Source organism: Thermobia domestica, chromosome 16 (genome assembly GCF_964235325.1).
Source record: "Thermobia domestica chromosome 16, izTheDome1.hap1.1, whole genome shotgun sequence".
Lineage (NCBI taxonomy): Eukaryota > Metazoa > Arthropoda > Insecta > Zygentoma > Lepismatidae > Thermobia > Thermobia domestica.
The window spans coordinates 157412684-157429774 of NC_137469.1; the positions used below are offsets into that span (position 1 = coordinate 157412684).

Below are 17091 nucleotides of genomic sequence, written 5' to 3' on the forward strand. Positions count from 1 at the left end.
TAAAAAATGCTCTGTCTAATGATCAGTAGTTCATAGGCACTATACAGTGGTAAACACGAAAGTTAAATCTCATTCTTCTCTACAAATAGTCGCGTTATTTGACTTTTGCTAATAAGGGAGTGCTCCTTACAGGAGCAACGGAGAAAGATGAAGTAATGTCCGAAGTTAAAAACATTATATCTTACATGACTACATTTATAAACATCTTTACCTTATAACAGTTATTCATATTTACATCGTTCTTTCGTTATAATTGTTCATGATTTTGCATCAAAAAGTAGCCCTTGAATATCAATCAATGTTTTCCTTTAAAATTGTGTATTTATGTGCTCAACAGTCGTTGACATTTGATTTTCCCGTGCAATGCAATCTAATTATTGAACAATTATGTTTCCATTATAACTCACATTATGACAAACAGAAGCGTGTTTTGTATCTTACGCACCTCGAAGTGTTTCTAACACAAGTATCGTATACTCGCATTCAATTAGTATTTTGTTTGCTAAATCATAAGATCGTTTCATGAATGAAAAGCTATTTGTGCTCTCTTTTATATAACTAGATTATTTAGACACATTCTAGTTTTAGATTATAACTAGCACACCGAATTTCAAGGTTTCTATTCCAAGTACCTAAAACATGATATTAGAGGTACAAAAAAAGGCAAATTTAAATAACATGGGGAAACTCTTCATCCTCTCTTTAGACTCCTCTAAAAATTAAAAATATTTACTTTTGGCAATTATCCTGTGGGTTAGTTCCGGAAGGCTAAAATCATGCCAAATTTAATCATTGTAGCCCTACAGGGAGTGCTCAATATTTTCTGTCAGCTCATGTAGTTTTATATATAGTTAGGATTTTACAGTTAGTCAATATGTTTAATTTAGGTAGTTTATAAGCATTGTTTTATAAATAATATTTTACTTTATATTTTGTTTTGGAAGTAATTTCTCTTTCATTTATGGACAGAAGAACAAGCGCTACCTTCTAGCTTGGATGCTGTTTGCTCTGTATTGGCTTCTGCCCGCTTTTGTCGCCATACTCCTCATCTTTCTTGCAGATTTCATATCATTTCTTCCATCTGTTTTACTTACATGTAAGTGTGCATTTATGTTAAGCAATTAGTAGTTTAATTAGTATCCAATTTTTGGAGCCATAGACCTTGTAAGAGCCGAATGACTACTTGCAATATGAGAATAGGTGGTACTAGTGTGTGTTTGTAGGTAGTAATTTTTCCGGTAGAAAGTTTCAATTTTGAGGACGAAGCAATGAATTTCTTGATGAGCTTTCGGCTAACTAATTTTAGTTATTATTGAAAAGCTGAAACCAGCAATTTGTAACATACTCAATATTGTTGTTCAATGCGAAAATTAATATTCTTACGACTTACTTATTCGACTTTCCCGAATTATTTCTTAGATGCAGGGTAAGGGAACAACTGATGGTTTGAATTTTACATTATACTATAGGTCCAGTTCTCACTTGGCCTAGGTGCTAGAAAGGAACATTAAATTTCAAACAATGGAGCAATCAACTTTATCCAGTGATGGAGTTTTAACTAAATAAAAATGTTTATAATCAATCAACTCACTTTAACATTGCAGGGATTAAGCAGGCATGTAACATGATTAGAGCAGCCGTTTGAGTAAGACTGTAGTTTTTGTTTTCTAACCAGGATACATGGATAGTCTGATATTAGAGGCGTTTGCCTTTTATGTTGGAAGTCACTATGTTACTACTGCTGCTACTACTACTACTACTACTACTACTACTACTACTACTACTACTACTACTAGATGGTCCCTGCTGGTCTAGTGGTTAGCGCACTTCTTTTCCGGTTTCCGGTGGGAGAGCCTTAAAATATAATGCATTACGGTTATAGGATTGGTACTGGAAAAGGAATCTAAACTCTAATCAACCAAGCAGCCAATATAGTAATAATAATAATAATACTAAGATAAATAAATGTTTCTCAATTCTGACGAATAACGGTAGTAAGTAAATAGTTGTGCAGAAATTACGAATAATATACGTTGACTTTCAACCAATATATATTATACCTACACCAGGATAATGAAAGGTGTGTATATCAAACAAACTAATTCTTTACCTTCACGTAATTTAGATGAAACCATATCGGCTGCTTAAATGAAATTGGTAATCGTACAATAAGTCAAGGAAGTGATGATACTCTATATGGGCATTCCAATAGGCAATGAGTGTAGGCACGGGACGCGGCCTTTCAAACAGAAATTGGCTCCTAAATGAGCTTCGTATGTTATATGTTTATTACATCTTCTTACATTAACAACCAACTAAATGAAGAATGCTTATAATAGAAAATGAAGTAAAAATATTTTAGAAGAATCGAAACGCTAATCCAGTGAATGGTTCCAATGGGCTTTCTCACGACCGCAAAAAGTCAAACAAGAGCTAACAAACGTAAAGTCATGATAATAATGACATATGACTACAAAGACATTATCTTGTCACTTCAAGAGCCACTATGGTTACCTTAAATTCTGCGTACAATTAATCGTACCTGAATCACCATTTGCGGCCAGCATTGCGACGCGAATGACCACATCTCCTGCAGTCTAGATCAATTGTGCCTCTCGACAACTCCAAATTTCATATTGCCCATGCAATACAGACTCTTACAACGGTGGGATTGCGAGATACTGAAGCACCCGGCATAGTCCCCAGATATGAGCCCCAACAATTTTGATTCGTTCCCAAAAATGAAAGAACCACATCGGGGACAATGTTTCCGTGATACTCCTACCATTCGTTCGTGGCTTAGGGCGCTCTCTTGAAACTCTCAAAGACGTGTGCCCTCAACGTTACTTATCGTCTGCCAGACATCTGGAAACGTGTTCTCCAGACAGGTGGTGGCTATATCAAAGAAATGTAACGAGATTCACGTGAGTAACACATTTTATTTTCATTTATCAAATATATTGCCACTTTATTCTAAATGGCCCTTGCATATAATGTCATATTCATAACTGGAGTATATAAGTGAAATATATAATTAGTTTACAAAATTAAATCGAAATAAGAAGGAACTGATTTTGAGAAAGAATTTTTGTAGATTTAGATCTAAGTATTTCATTACTGGGTTTTCACATTTAATCAGATCACGTTATTATTTTAATATGCATTTGAAAAAAAAATCATTTAACTTTCGTGATAGTTGGGTGGGTGTTTCTCTAATTGCCACTGTGACCTGTCATTTATCAAATTATTTAGTTATTTTTTTAAAAAAATATTTTTATACCTCATAAACAATTATTTGAAAGAGTCTATTTTAAATAGTAGATTATTTTCAAATGTTTCATTAATACATTTGCTGCATGCGGCAAAACACAAGTGCCACCGACCAAATTGTACAGGAGAGGAAATTTAGTATGCTTCATCCCATAGTGCACCTACTTGTAACGAGTTAAACACGTGTTCCGTTGTTCCACTCACTAACACATAAACAGAAACGTTTCAGTAATTACTGAAGCACGATAGAGGGTGCCTAAATCTAGATGTTCTACTAGAAACCCTAGCTACGCTATTCAACTTGTCGCTTGTTTGTTTGTACAAATGCACCCCTTATTTATACGAGGGCTTCCAGAAAGTACCAGACGTTTGGGCCTATCGTAGCAGTGGACGGGACTAGAATTGCCATCTTAGTGTCAAAACATTGCCACACTCATTACGCACCCAGCTGTTTTGACGTGAGGACTGTCACGCTTTTACTGTACTTTCTGTGAGTATTACAATGTGTACTGAAATAGAAAAGCCTGCCTTTTTCGAGGTGCGTTCTGTGATTAGGTTTTTGTTGGCAAAAATCCACAAGACAATTGAAATCCGCGATTCAAAACAAGCGTCGGGGAAAACTTATCGCAAAGGTGTTGCTTTTTCACGACAATGCACATCTACACACGGCCAAGCGTACCCGAAAGCTCTTGGATGGATTTTGGATGGGAGGTGTTCGATCACCCATTATACAGCCCTGATTTGGCGCCGAGCGACTATCACCTCTTCCCAGCAATGAAGACATGACTCGATACACACCGCTTTGATACTGATACCCAATTTCATGCTTAAGCCAGTGGTTGAAATCGCAGGCTGCAGTTTTTTAACGCGACGGTATTGAAAAATTTGTGCCACGAAATGATAAGTGCCTTAATTTGAATGGCGATTATGTGGAAAAATAGCTTAAGAGTGTACCTTTCAAATGTATATAATAAGATTTGGTTTTGTTCATTCTGTTACTTTTTTAAAAAATTTCAAAACGTCTGTTACTTTCTGGTCAGCACTCGCACATGGGTTATTAATAACTGGTAGGTCACACACTTCAAATTCACATACTTCATAATACTACAGTCAATAACTAATTTCCTTATTTCTATGTAAAAATTAGGCTATTCTACTTGATATCACCTGTCAATTTCAATTTCTTTATTTTTATGTTTTTTCGTATGACATGCCTTAGAAACTACATAACTTAGACACACATCGCCATATTCAGAGACATTCTTATGGTATTAGCATCGTACTAAGAGTTTGAATGAAGCGTAACTATAATTTCTGTATTTGCATTTAGAAGCACGTTCATGATCTTATCTACGATTTAGCCACAGCGTTTTCGTAGAGTTGTGAAAATGCATTAGGAGAAAACTAGGTAAGAGGGAATTTTAAACAAATATAACGTTTACGTTAGATATCTATATTTCAAAGCAAATCAAGCAAACGAATAGTCTTAAATTATGAAATTGAAGTGCATACGGATGATAGTAAGCTGCTATTTAATACCGAAAACTTTAACTAAAGTACAGTAAAAACTATCGTTGGTACTTTATATTCGAAATCACTTTTACCCGTGGATATAGAAAATGCATCAAGAAAAGCAGAAGCGGCGCTACTAGCACCTTCAATTTTACGAAACCTTATCCATAATTCCACATTTTCTTCCTAATATTGGCGTCTGTCTTCCTTCTAACGACAGACAGTGTCATTTGTCCTCAAATTATAGGTAAAATTTATACAGTTTTCCAAATCTGGAAGACTGTAATACTATCAATAATTGAGGTACAGGGAAATTTCTTGAACAATTTATTGTAAAAATGATATCGAATATGGAGTAATTTTCATTGCTCTTCAGTTCAAATTTTTAGTATTAAATTACAGCTCATTATTTTCCTGATTCCATTGAAATATTAATTTTAGCTTTATATATAATAATATTCTCTATTAAGAGCCTGCCTTACTAAAAAAATACAAAATGTAACATTTTTCGTTTGCTTGTTTATTCATAAGTGAAAGAAGATAATTAAATACAACCTATCACAATCATAGATAATGTTATCCTACAGCAGAAAATATAAACATGAAGAATCTTCAGTGCTGCTATCCATAGAAATTACAGTGTTGCCAGAATAACAATTCTCCCAAAATCTAAGTTAAGGCAGCGACTAGAGAAACAAACTCAACTGCATTTGATTACGTATCATGTTGCTTTGGTATCCTGTGAACTACTTTTTAAATAACATTATTTAATTTTAATAACTGTATTTTAAAACTATTTTGTTTATTACAAATTAAATACGACTATTATATAAAAAGTAAGGCAGGCTCTTAATTAGTTTTATCTTAAATAAGTAAATAAATGTATTTGTACAACACTATGGAGAACTCGTGGCTAGCCTCTTTCGACGTAAATCTTGGATAAGACGCGTTACTGAATATGGAAAGCTTAATGACGTGTTAGTCAAACCTTTTAAATGCCGCTAATCACACGTAAAACGACTCTGAATAAGCCTTTGAAAGTTACGTATTAACATACAATCTTCTAATATTTATTTTCCTTCTTTTCAGCTGCGCTTCTCTATGGTTTGTTTGTTGTGTTTTGCCATTATGCCGAATTAATTAACGTAAAATGTACTTGTGACATGCATAAAAAAAATGATGCAGATATTGTAAGTCTAAATTAACAAATACTGGAACTCAACAACCGTCTTTTAATAACGAACTCTACACTGCAACATAAATACAATTGTAAGACAACGAATAGAAATGATGAAAGGAATAAAATTCTTTCAGAGATCATTTTCTGTTTTTCTGTCATCGTAATTGCCTATTTGTCCATTTAAAAAAATTACATTCCTCTCAACTCGAATACTGATATCGTGTACCTCTGCTTTATCTGTATTATGTATTCAGTATAGTACTTACATCAGTCCAGGTTTATAACAAACACTCTGCTTAATCACTAAAACAAAATGTGGAAACTTAAATTTGTTTGTACATTCATATTTTGTGTACATAGTCCCGGATCCATTTCCCGTTGGGTTAAAATTTTATGGTGCTTAATTAATGATACAAAGCGTATAGTTTCTAAATCCGCCATCTCCAATTTTCAAAAAAAATGGGGTAAGTAGATTTACTGGTATTCCTTCCCATGCCCTACATGATGGTGAAAAGAGTTGTTTGAAATGTCGCCACCTTCACCTTCAATTACTGCTTTAAAGTTCAGGGTATTTTTCAAAAGCCGCCATCTCCACTCAGCAGTGTGTTTGTAAACCCGCCATCTCGATTCTATTCTATTCTATGCTATGAATTGAAGACCGACGTTAATGAAAAAAAGTTGCAAGATGTTGTTCAACTCCTAACGAAACACTTCGGGGAGAATTGGCGTGTTAATTCAGAAAGCCATTTATGTTGATGCTGAAAAGGGACTGACTGTTTCAACAGAAGAAAGTGTAGATGAGGATTAGGCTGAATGCCAGTGTTCCGAACATGATTCTGATGAGAACTATATCTAAAAACAGTGTAAAGATAATTTTCAATCTATTCCTTGTTGGTAAATGTGGCATTTATTCCAAAGTTCCCATCCTGTTATGTCAGACTATGTTAGGTTAGGTTAGGTCACAATAGGTTAGATTAGGTTAGTGAGGTGAGGCTAAGTTAGCTTATGTTATGTTAGGAGACGATATTTCTAAACGGGCTGGGAGCTTCGGAACTTGACCCGTAAATGTAGCTAACGTACTATGATTAGAGCTTCATTTTTTTCCTTGTTTGTGCACATTATAATGTCACCCAACAAGTTAACATCGTTGTTTAGATTCAGTTTATCTCCATCTACTGTTCTGTTCTGAAATAGTTATCCGAAAGTATAATAGTAATGATCTGGAAGCAAATAAACCTAAAAAAACTTAGGTACGTTTGTTTCAAAGTACTCCATCTCCAAAAGTTGTTTACAAAATCCGCCATCTCCAAATTGCTTTCTGCAATAACCGAGAAATGGGATGAGAGAGATTTTTGTTATTTGGTAGTTATAATGAATGTCCAGAAAGCAGTAAAGTATTCCTAAAAAGAAAATTTTATCTCACATAATCTCTGAGTTATCAGTTTTTCCTGTTTTTCTCGAAACCGTTTATGAAGGAGATGGCGGATTTAGAAACTATACGCCTCTGGGGAATATCAATAATGAAGTACGTACTAAGAAAGTCAGAAATAATGATTACCTCATATCCTGTTGAGCATTATTAGGTCGGTTTTTCCTTCAAATGTTTCATTACTATTATTATTAACTTTTGTATTGAAATATTAATTCTTTTGATCACATTTTAATAATGGGATCCTGCTAAGACCAAGGTTGAACAGATCCTTTTAAAATTACACAGATTTTCATCAGAACAACAGTTTTCATATTTATTTCTTCACTTATACAATTGTACATTTTTCTTTGGAACCTTTTACGAAAGCTGTTAGGTTCCTATTTTCGAAAGTTGAACATGGTAGTAATAAAAATATAGGCTGGAATGACTGATCAACTTTGAAACATCAAACAGATATTTAATTTTTGTAACAATGTATGTTATGTCCAGCATACCGAAATCATTAGTACTTTCCGAGATATTACTCAGATGATATTATCACTCAAAATGTAAAAGTCTATTGTACACTAATTTTAGTTTAGAGTTATTGGATAAGAAAATAAGTTATTGAACACTCTTACAAAGTCACACAAATATAAATACATGTTCATAAATAATATTATGATTTTTATGATATGTATTCTACAGTATAAGATGTTTCTCGTCATTGAACACTGTAGCAACTAGTGTAGACATAGCTTAAAGACAAGCGGTTGGTTTAGGTTCTTCTATGTGTTCACAGAGTACTTCCTTAAAGTTTACCAGTGATCTATCTTGCTCCTGTTGGTTGAAAATCTGTGAAAGACAAATTACAGATGAGTTACAAGTTTTTAAACGTTAAGATCAGCAAATATTTCAGACAGGATTGCAGCTTAGAAAGGTGATTTTTTTAACGTATATACGTTTTGAAAAGACACTGATTTTTCAAATATTGGAAGATCCTTTTTTAAATCTCATAAGAATTTATTTAAAATATATACAAAAGTTAAAGAAAACTACGTTTTTATCAATAACAAATAAATTAACACCATGTTACAAAAATCGATACTTTTCTATCCGAAATATTGCTATATGTTCAGAACTGCAAGAGTAAGATGAATTAAAGTTGATCCCCAAATTCCCCATTAATAACGTAATGAGCTTGCATCAACGTGATTTATAAAGGAATTAAACTAAAAATTGGAATAGTTTTAAACAAAGTGTATATTGTATAAAAAACAACTAGCAGTACCATCTAATTCATAATTCACCAGTTTTAATGTGGTCTATGACTGATTAAAACAGTTAATCGTAATGTAGTAAGTCGTTATTTACGTATGTTAATAGTGGACATTATAGGATACAAAATTGGCGCACTTCAAATGTTTCATTTTAAATACTAAGATATGAAATTAACAAATAACTCATTCATCAAGGCAGCCAAGTGATGGATTTTTGCCATTGTTCAGCCTGACGAAGAAGTTATTAAGCTATAAGAAAAACTGATACCGGTAGAACGTAGGACATGGAGATATAGTGTAGTTCCACACAATTCTATTACAAGATATTCTTTCTTTTGTGCAATTTATAGGTGAGCATTCCCATGCAGTATCAGTACACTATATCTGTTTATCAGTGTTGGCTATCACATGCTAGGTAGACAGTGAATTTAATGTAGTTCAACACTGTAATGGTCCATATTGATAGTCTCGTTAGATAATGGAAGACGTAATGAATCACTACAAAATTAACTAACACACAAGCAGCAATACTTGGTGTAGATAGAGGGATAGTCTTGAACAGTGTTTTGGAAGTCTATCTCCTCAATGTACAGATTTTTGTGAGGTTATCATACTGTATGAAATTTTCTTTAGAGTTTATAATCCAGTATAAGAATCCTTATCGTTTATTCTACGGAGTAAGATAATTACAGGGGGCTTAGACATATCTTGCTGACCGATATCAAGACTTATGTGACATGTATATCTTGCTTGCAATAACACAAACACTTTGACGTGGGTCAATTTTAACATTATTTTGGGGGCTCGTTTGACATCTGGTTCCCTATGTTGTATAACCACAGTGAAATCTTTCATGATATTGGTATTTCGTGCATTTTTCACCGAACTTCCTAAATGAGGTGTTCATCTAATTTGCAAGAAGGTGCACTAAGAGCCATATTAGAAATTCAAAGAATTAAAACATTCACAATTGTTTGTTCTAGACATTTCACTTTCCTAACGCGCGTGATTGTTGTTGGTGAACAGTCGAACATATTTGCCAACATGCATTGAGGATTTGAGTGGGTTCTGGAGAGTTAAAAAATATGGCGTTTCACAAACATTGTTCTATTAGTATTCTTCAATTTGGTTTTTATGGCGTTATTTCTTGATATTGTCCGATATTCACGTCAGCGTTTCGCTTCCTAAGATGGCTCTGAATTGTCTAACAGGCTTATAAAAGCAACTATCGTATCATGCTTTGTGTCTATCAATTCTATTGATAATGATATCAGGATACACAGTACATAACAACCAACCGAGACATAACTCGGCGACATGTCATTTAATGATGTGTCCCTGCTTTCCACATTAGCGTTACATAACCTGTTTATTTCGTCTGACTTTCTAAAAACTCCATATTCAGAGTTGCATAATACACATCAGCCAACGTAGGAGTTGATTTCTGCTATGTCCATGCATGTCAACCAATGTCGTAGCAAGTGATGGTATAAACACATAAAAGATGAAGCTTGATGAAACTTCGTTAAAAGAATTCATGAAAGTTGATACTTGGAGACAGTGATAAACGACGCTACAGTTATTGATCTCGTGATAGTTCACGGGAAACATTATATCATTGAAGTAACCATGAACGTTGCAATATATTGCGATGGCGCACTATGTTGCTGAAAGGTGAAGTCAGCATTGTATTCCTGAAGTTATGGGAACAGCCTGTGTCTGCATATCCAGGTACCTTAGAACTCGTTACAATGCTTCACAAAATTAAAGAAGTTATATTATTCACATCTGTATTGCAAAACCGCATGCAGAGTTTCAGTGCCCCAACTCATGATATTATCCTATTCACTTTTGAGAAGTTTAGATTGTTGTTTAATTAGTAATCACTACCTTTTCCGCGAAGCCGTGCTCTTCTGTGACTTGTAGCAGTTTCTCAGAGAAAGAAGCTGATAATTCCGAGACTAATCTTTTCAAAATTTACAGTAACTGGTTGGTACCGTTTAATTACCAGTCATTCCACAGAAATCTCCAGACGGTTTTATACGGAAAACCTAATTCTTAGCCTGCTCATTGTATTATCCCTGGTTTCTTTTGCTACTAATGGACTGCCGGGCCGCAAACACAAGTATCTTGAAACTTGATAGCACTTTCGAATAAACTTACCGGACAGCGTGTCAATTCTAAATTTAGCATTGAAGTATCGTTGAACGAGCACAGCATATTTGTTTGAATGCTGCCGAATAATAATTATTATTCCTATTTCGATTAACCTTCCCCTCGAAGAAAGCTAGGACAATTCACAGAAAAACGGATGTGACTTCGACAGATCATATTCTCAGTGGCGGACGCAAGGCAGGACTCATTCAGTTCCTCTCGCCCAAGATACGGAAAAATAAATGTATATTATATTAAGATTATATACTAACAACGATTGTTCTGAAAAGATATGAGAATGGCTGCTTGTATCCTCCTTGATAAAATTCTGCATACGCTACTGCATATTCCTAATCTATTTGCTTTCAACAAAAAAGTCTTATTATATTTGCAAACCATTAATCGAAATCGGAAATCTTATTTAAGCCTATTTTATTCAAGTTTGTGAAATCTCTATAAAACTTTTCCTTAATTTAATATAAGCGTAATTGTTAATATTTTTTTTATATTCTTGAATTTCGCAAGTACTGAATAAAAAAATATTAATAAGGTCTACAGAGCGATTCTTTTCTCTTACCCTATTGAATATAATTGTAGGTATAAATCTTGGTTCTGGGTATAAAGCTTTCGTTTTCACTCCTGCCAGATACAGAAGAATATCTGCTTTCCAAGAGTTCACGCAATTCTCAATGGGTTCATATGGAATGTTCAACTCCGCAGCACACTGCAAGAAATTTACAAATAATTTAGGGTTTAAGTTAGAAAGAAAATACAAGTTACTGGAAAGATAGTATAGAAATTTACTTTCAATTAAGTACATGCAAGTATCAATCAAGTGACAACATTTGTTTATGTTGTATTAGTGATTTTAAAGAGATTGAAAGAGTGATTGCAGCTTTTGTTTCTATTCATTACAATTTAAGACTGAAATCTGTTAGGAATCTCTATTGTTTGAAAATCGTTAGAATTAGGAATTAAAGAGGTAAAGTTCGTCTTCAACTTGAAGGTTTCCTCATCTATACAGGTGTATAATGTGATGGCAATTAATATTTCACATTACTTTCGTAAAAGTTGTTCGACTTTAATTAAATTTCACGACATTCTTTCTTTCATATAGCTGTAGAATTTATAATATTCTTTCTTCGTGGCCTAGCAATTATCTCCATTGCTTGGGGGTGAAATGGGTCAAAATTAAAGAGTGTATTTACCTTATCTTAATAATATGTTCCATGATAAATTTCGTGAAAGTTCTCAAACATTCTTGAAGCGTAGTTCGTGTTATTTTGAGACTCCTTTATTTCTTATATTAAAAAAACGTATTTCTTATATTAAGAAATTTATTTCTCATATTAAGAATATATTTCTTATATTCCTTATATTAAAATTATCTTTATTTCTTAGAGCCGAAGAGGAAGCAGGTGAATTCATCTACTAAAAAATATTTAGTGTTAAGACTTTCAAAAATACCCATTTCATCAATCATTTCCTTAGAGGCTTTCCAATGGCGCTTTGAGTTAAAATTACTTAGGTGTAAGCAGGCACGTAGCCAGGATTTCGGAATAGGGGGGGTCCGAGACATGAAATACTGTGGTTATCCACACCAGAGTTCGATTATTCTAAACTATTTTACTGGTAACATATATTGGTTCGTTTAGTCACGATTTCGTAATGGGGGCGGGGGGGGGCAGTGTGATATGAAATATTGTGGTTATCACACAAGGGGCTTGATCACTATTTTACTAGCAACACGTATTGATTTGTTAGGACAATAAAGTGAGGACATGATAGTAAGTATTTTAGCAACAAACTATGAAGAAATGTAGAATACAAGAATATTAAGAAGATTTTACAATATCTAAGTTCCTTCTTCTGTTCATCCAAATATAACAATTTTCCTTTCATTATGATATATACTATTTTTTAAAAAGTACGTATCCAATAATGTCTTGTAAAACATTTTACAATACTTACGCTCCTTTCTTTATTGAATCAAATGTTAACGGAACTTTCTTCCACATAACTTTCTGTTTTTAATATCCTTCAAATACTGTCTGTTCCAAATGACAAGTTAAAGGAGCAGTTGAAAACCGTTTCTGAAATAACATGTTTAATACTACAGAGAAGCGATGATGAAAAATTAGTTTTATTTTTAATGCTGACTCTTCCTATTTCTCGTTTCTTTTTGTTTTATTCTTCCTTATTTTTTTATTTCTGGTCTCGAAGGGGGGGGTCCGGACCCCCCGGACCCACCCCTTGGCTACGTGCCTGGTGTAAGGGATGAATTCTCTGTCCCTTAAGAAAAAAATGTTTAACGATTATTTCCTAAATTTGTCCAATTTTTATGAAACGTGGTGTGTATTTTTTTGAGACTTAACAAATGATTACATTCCTTAAGATTGAAATCGAACAAGAAAGAAGGATGAATACCCACAGCATCTAAAAGAGAATACTACCATTGGCTTGCACCTGTTGCTAATGCACCACAAGTATAATGTGGAGCAACATAGTCAATTACATTTTATTGTTGTACTATTTAAAACTGTTCCATGGTTCTGGATAATCACAATAACATTTTAAAACACATTTTTCTGACCAGAACAAAATGAATTATTTAATAATTATACGATTTTTGTTACAGTTTCAAGGACCTAACGTCCTCTTCATCAGACATTGAGAAAAGACAGATGACAGCAAATCTTATATCTTCCTCAGCCGTTAGTTAGTATTTTCATTTATCTTATGCTAATGCTAACTAACGGCTGAGGAAGATATAAGATTTGCTGTCATCTGTCTTTTCTCAATGTCTGATGAAGAGGACGTTAGGTCCTTGAAACTGTAACAAAAATCGTATAATTATTAAATAATTCATTTTGTTCTGGTCAGAAAAATGTGTTTTAAAATGTTATTAAAACTGATAATTGCTTCGTGCTATAACGAAAACATGAGGGAATTGTTATTAAACGCTTAGATGCTGAGTATTCTTCTCGGAAGAACACAAGCGACTTCCTGAAAAATGAGACAATCCCGTTGGAAACAACACGTCTGGTTACACTCTTGTTAAAAGCTTTATTTCAGTGCACGCAATTACAGATTAAAATCTGCTGTGTGTGGAATAGGTAACATTCACTGTCAGTTTTATTATTTAATCTAACAGTATGCCATTTAAGTAATATGATTGTGTCAAAGAATGGTTGTTTGGAAACCCTGCACATCAAGATGTAACCTTCCTACTGATTCTCTTCTGAGACTTTATTTTGCATATTGTCCAACCTACTGAAAATTACACTAGTCTTAAAAATCATACTGAGAATTTGTAATATTGTTCTTTCATACCATAAATCTGGATTTAATTTACCTGAACGTTGGCGTCAACTTTCCTATAATTGTTCATGAGGCATCGAACATACTCGATTTCGTCTCTGACATTGGTGAGAACATGCAGTGCACAGGCGTGGACTTTGTTTCCTTCACACTCTGGTGGACCATGTTGACACGTGAACTGCCAAGAACCATTCGGTGAACGCACTGTCTACAAAATATAAAGAGAACCAAACAGTACAGTTATATTTCAGAACTAATTACTTAATGCAGAACTTCTTGTCCTCTTACTTCTTATGTGCAAAGTAGTAATGTTGTACCAAGTGAATCAATGAATTCAGAATAAAAATATACGTAAGTTTAAGGTTGAAAATGTACAATTGGTAAGCTGCTTGGGATACTGGTATATTAATTTTGGTTTAACTATTATATTTGAGATAGATCGTATATGTACAGTCTGGACTTATCAGTGTTTCCCATATTTACATTATTTGTGGAATATGAGGCCGCGGTGGCTCAGTGGTGCATAGGGTCCTTGGTTCGATCCCAGCTCACACCAAGTGAACTTTGTGGTGAACAAACACCGTCTGCGTGGGCTTTCTCGTGGTTCTCCCGTTTCCTCCCACTTTCTTCATTCCACCATTTCATTCATTTCCTCATCATCTCCGTCTTCTTAAGCCAGTATAACTGTGGGACGTAAAACTTAAGAGATTTGTAAAATATGTAAATGACCAGGACTGGAACCTTATTACGTAATGGTTTCGGTCAACTCAATGCAATGCAAAATCTTTTTAGCTTGCGATAATGGGCATAACAGTTATACTTGCTTTTTATGTGTTTTGCGTTGCTGTACGCTCTTCGATTTTTGGGAAGACTGGTACGGAATAAGGTCATAAGAATGTAATGCAATAATCGTGTCAATGCAACTGATGATGTATCAAATACTTATGGGTCAATCATTTTTATTACTAACTAGCAAAATAATTTGAACGTAACTTCAACCTCAGAAACAAAGCGTGTTAAGATATACTGACAAGTTCTAATTAAATCCAGTCAAAAATTCTTTACTAAAAGGTACATTTTGTATATCATATTTACATATGAATGTATTTAGTTTAAAAGGAGCTCAGTACCAAATGTAAAAATTCCAGGTATTAACAAAACAAGTGAGTTTCGTTTCCAGTGAGAAACACGGGAAATTTCCAAACTATGAATTCTCCCCGAGTCCGAATTTAATATTCAAAGTTGAAGTTGTAAATTTGTAAGTACTGGTTGGAATAGAAAAATAATATCAAACATGGGACCTATTACTCGGACACTGAATCCATACCAAAAAGCCATTACTCGCTTTCCCTTTCTGGTTTTGCTCTATGGAGAGTAATATTGAAACCGTATGTGGTAATTAATGTTCACCACTTCTGGTTGGAGCAAAGGAATAAAGTTAGAGGTGAAATATTCTTGCGGATTGAATCCATTATATATACTACCAATTCGGGTTCGAACAGACATAAAATTGAGACAAAACTCATTCCTGGAACGCTAACTCTGTCAAAAAAAAAAAAAATACTTTTTGGTATTTATTATATCAGTTTTGCTCTATGCAATAAGAATTGAGTATAAGGAAGTAGGCCTATTACTAAATTTCAACCACTTTCGGTTTTGCTAGAATATTCCGGATGGTTATGTTACTACCTATTATTTTCTACCATTTTTGCTCTAATAGCGATCAGGTTGAAACTGAAAACGGTTGATTTCTGCTACTTCCGGTTTGAATAGCGGATTAACAAAGGAGATTGAATCTATTCTAGAGATGGTAAATTGATTCCATAAAAGCATTTCTCCATATATCTTTTATTTTTTTTCTTTTGCTCTTTAGAAATAAATATTGAACCCGGAAGTACTAGAAAATTCGAACTACTGGTTTACGTAGAATGTTGTGGGCAGTGGCGGCGGTTGGACGTTAAAAGTGGGGGGACAAGACATGATCTGAATATTTGATATCAATGGTAGTTTTCCTGATTGCTTGTAACACTTTGTTTGACGAAAGGTTGTATAACTATTAGGATACTGTCTTTTTCAGTTAAAATACCGTATATCTTGTTTCATGTTTTATTAAGTAAATTGACAAGAGCAACTCAAGTAGATACTAGCCCTTTGTACTCTTAAACAACGAAAGTGTAAGAAGAGATTTGATTCCTTGATCATGAATATCTGTCTGAAAAATTGTGTGATCAGATTAGGGGTCTATTTAATAACAAATTTGCAAAACAAATAAACAGAAAGGATAATATTAATCAAATAATCATAGTAATGAATAATGACGCTTGTTTTGCAAAAGTTATTTTGAAACTGGGAATTAATGAACAACATATTTTTAACTCCACGCATGCTATTATGTGTGTTATTACTCTTAAGATTACAGTGAATACTACAAGCATATGCTACAACATTTAAAGAAATACTTTTGCAGCTTCCCGAAACATGTTCGCTGCCATTAAGTACAGTTTTCACTTTCTTGGAATATATCAAAACTCAGCAATACTTAGTCACTCCACATTTCAGTTATACAAAATAATCCAGAACCTAGAATTATGCTAAATTTACTAAATTTAATTGTATATACAAAACTGTATATGTACACCCCTAAACTCCTATATTACACTGCAAAATTAATATTCCTTACTGAGCTCCTTTGTGGCTAAGCGGTTAGCGTACCCGCCTTTGACGTGGGACACCCGGGCTCGATTCCCGGGGGAGCACACGTGGTTCGGACTCCACGTTGATCATTAAGTCCACGTCTCATATAACTTCGCTGCTGAACAAGATGTTAAACTGGAAAAAATCAAATCAAAATATTCCTTATTATTAGAAAGAAGAAAATACATTTTAGGAACTGTCGATTTTTGTGCAATTAAAGAATAACTTGTGAAGGACTTCTTTTCTTGCGAAATGTTATCTCGATTAGT

General features: G+C 33.9%; 2 protein-coding genes across 2 annotated transcripts in view; one reads left to right on the forward strand and one right to left on the reverse strand.

Moving 5' to 3' along the window:
* LOC145673482 (uncharacterized) overlaps nucleotides 1–7264 on the forward strand; it is a 30733-nt gene extending 23469 nt beyond the window's left edge. The window contains exons 5-6 of the mRNA XM_081743223.1: nucleotides 970–1096; nucleotides 5872–7264. Coding sequence (XP_081599349.1) covers nucleotides 970–1096; nucleotides 5872–5987 — 243 coding nt within the window. The 3' untranslated portion in view covers nucleotides 5988–7264. The remainder of the gene's footprint in view (nucleotides 1–969; nucleotides 1097–5871) is intronic.
* A 12-nt stretch (nucleotides 7265–7276) lies between these two features.
* LOC145673481 (GILT-like protein 1) overlaps nucleotides 7277–17091 on the reverse strand; it is a 69317-nt gene continuing 59502 nt past the window's right edge. The window contains exons 3-5 of the mRNA XM_081743222.1: nucleotides 14163–14336; nucleotides 11385–11531; nucleotides 7277–8228 (exon numbers count right to left, since the gene is read on the reverse strand). Of these exons, the coding sequence (XP_081599348.1) occupies nucleotides 8133–8228; nucleotides 11385–11531; nucleotides 14163–14336 (417 nt within the window). The 3' untranslated portion in view covers nucleotides 7277–8132. The remainder of the gene's footprint in view (nucleotides 8229–11384; nucleotides 11532–14162; nucleotides 14337–17091) is intronic.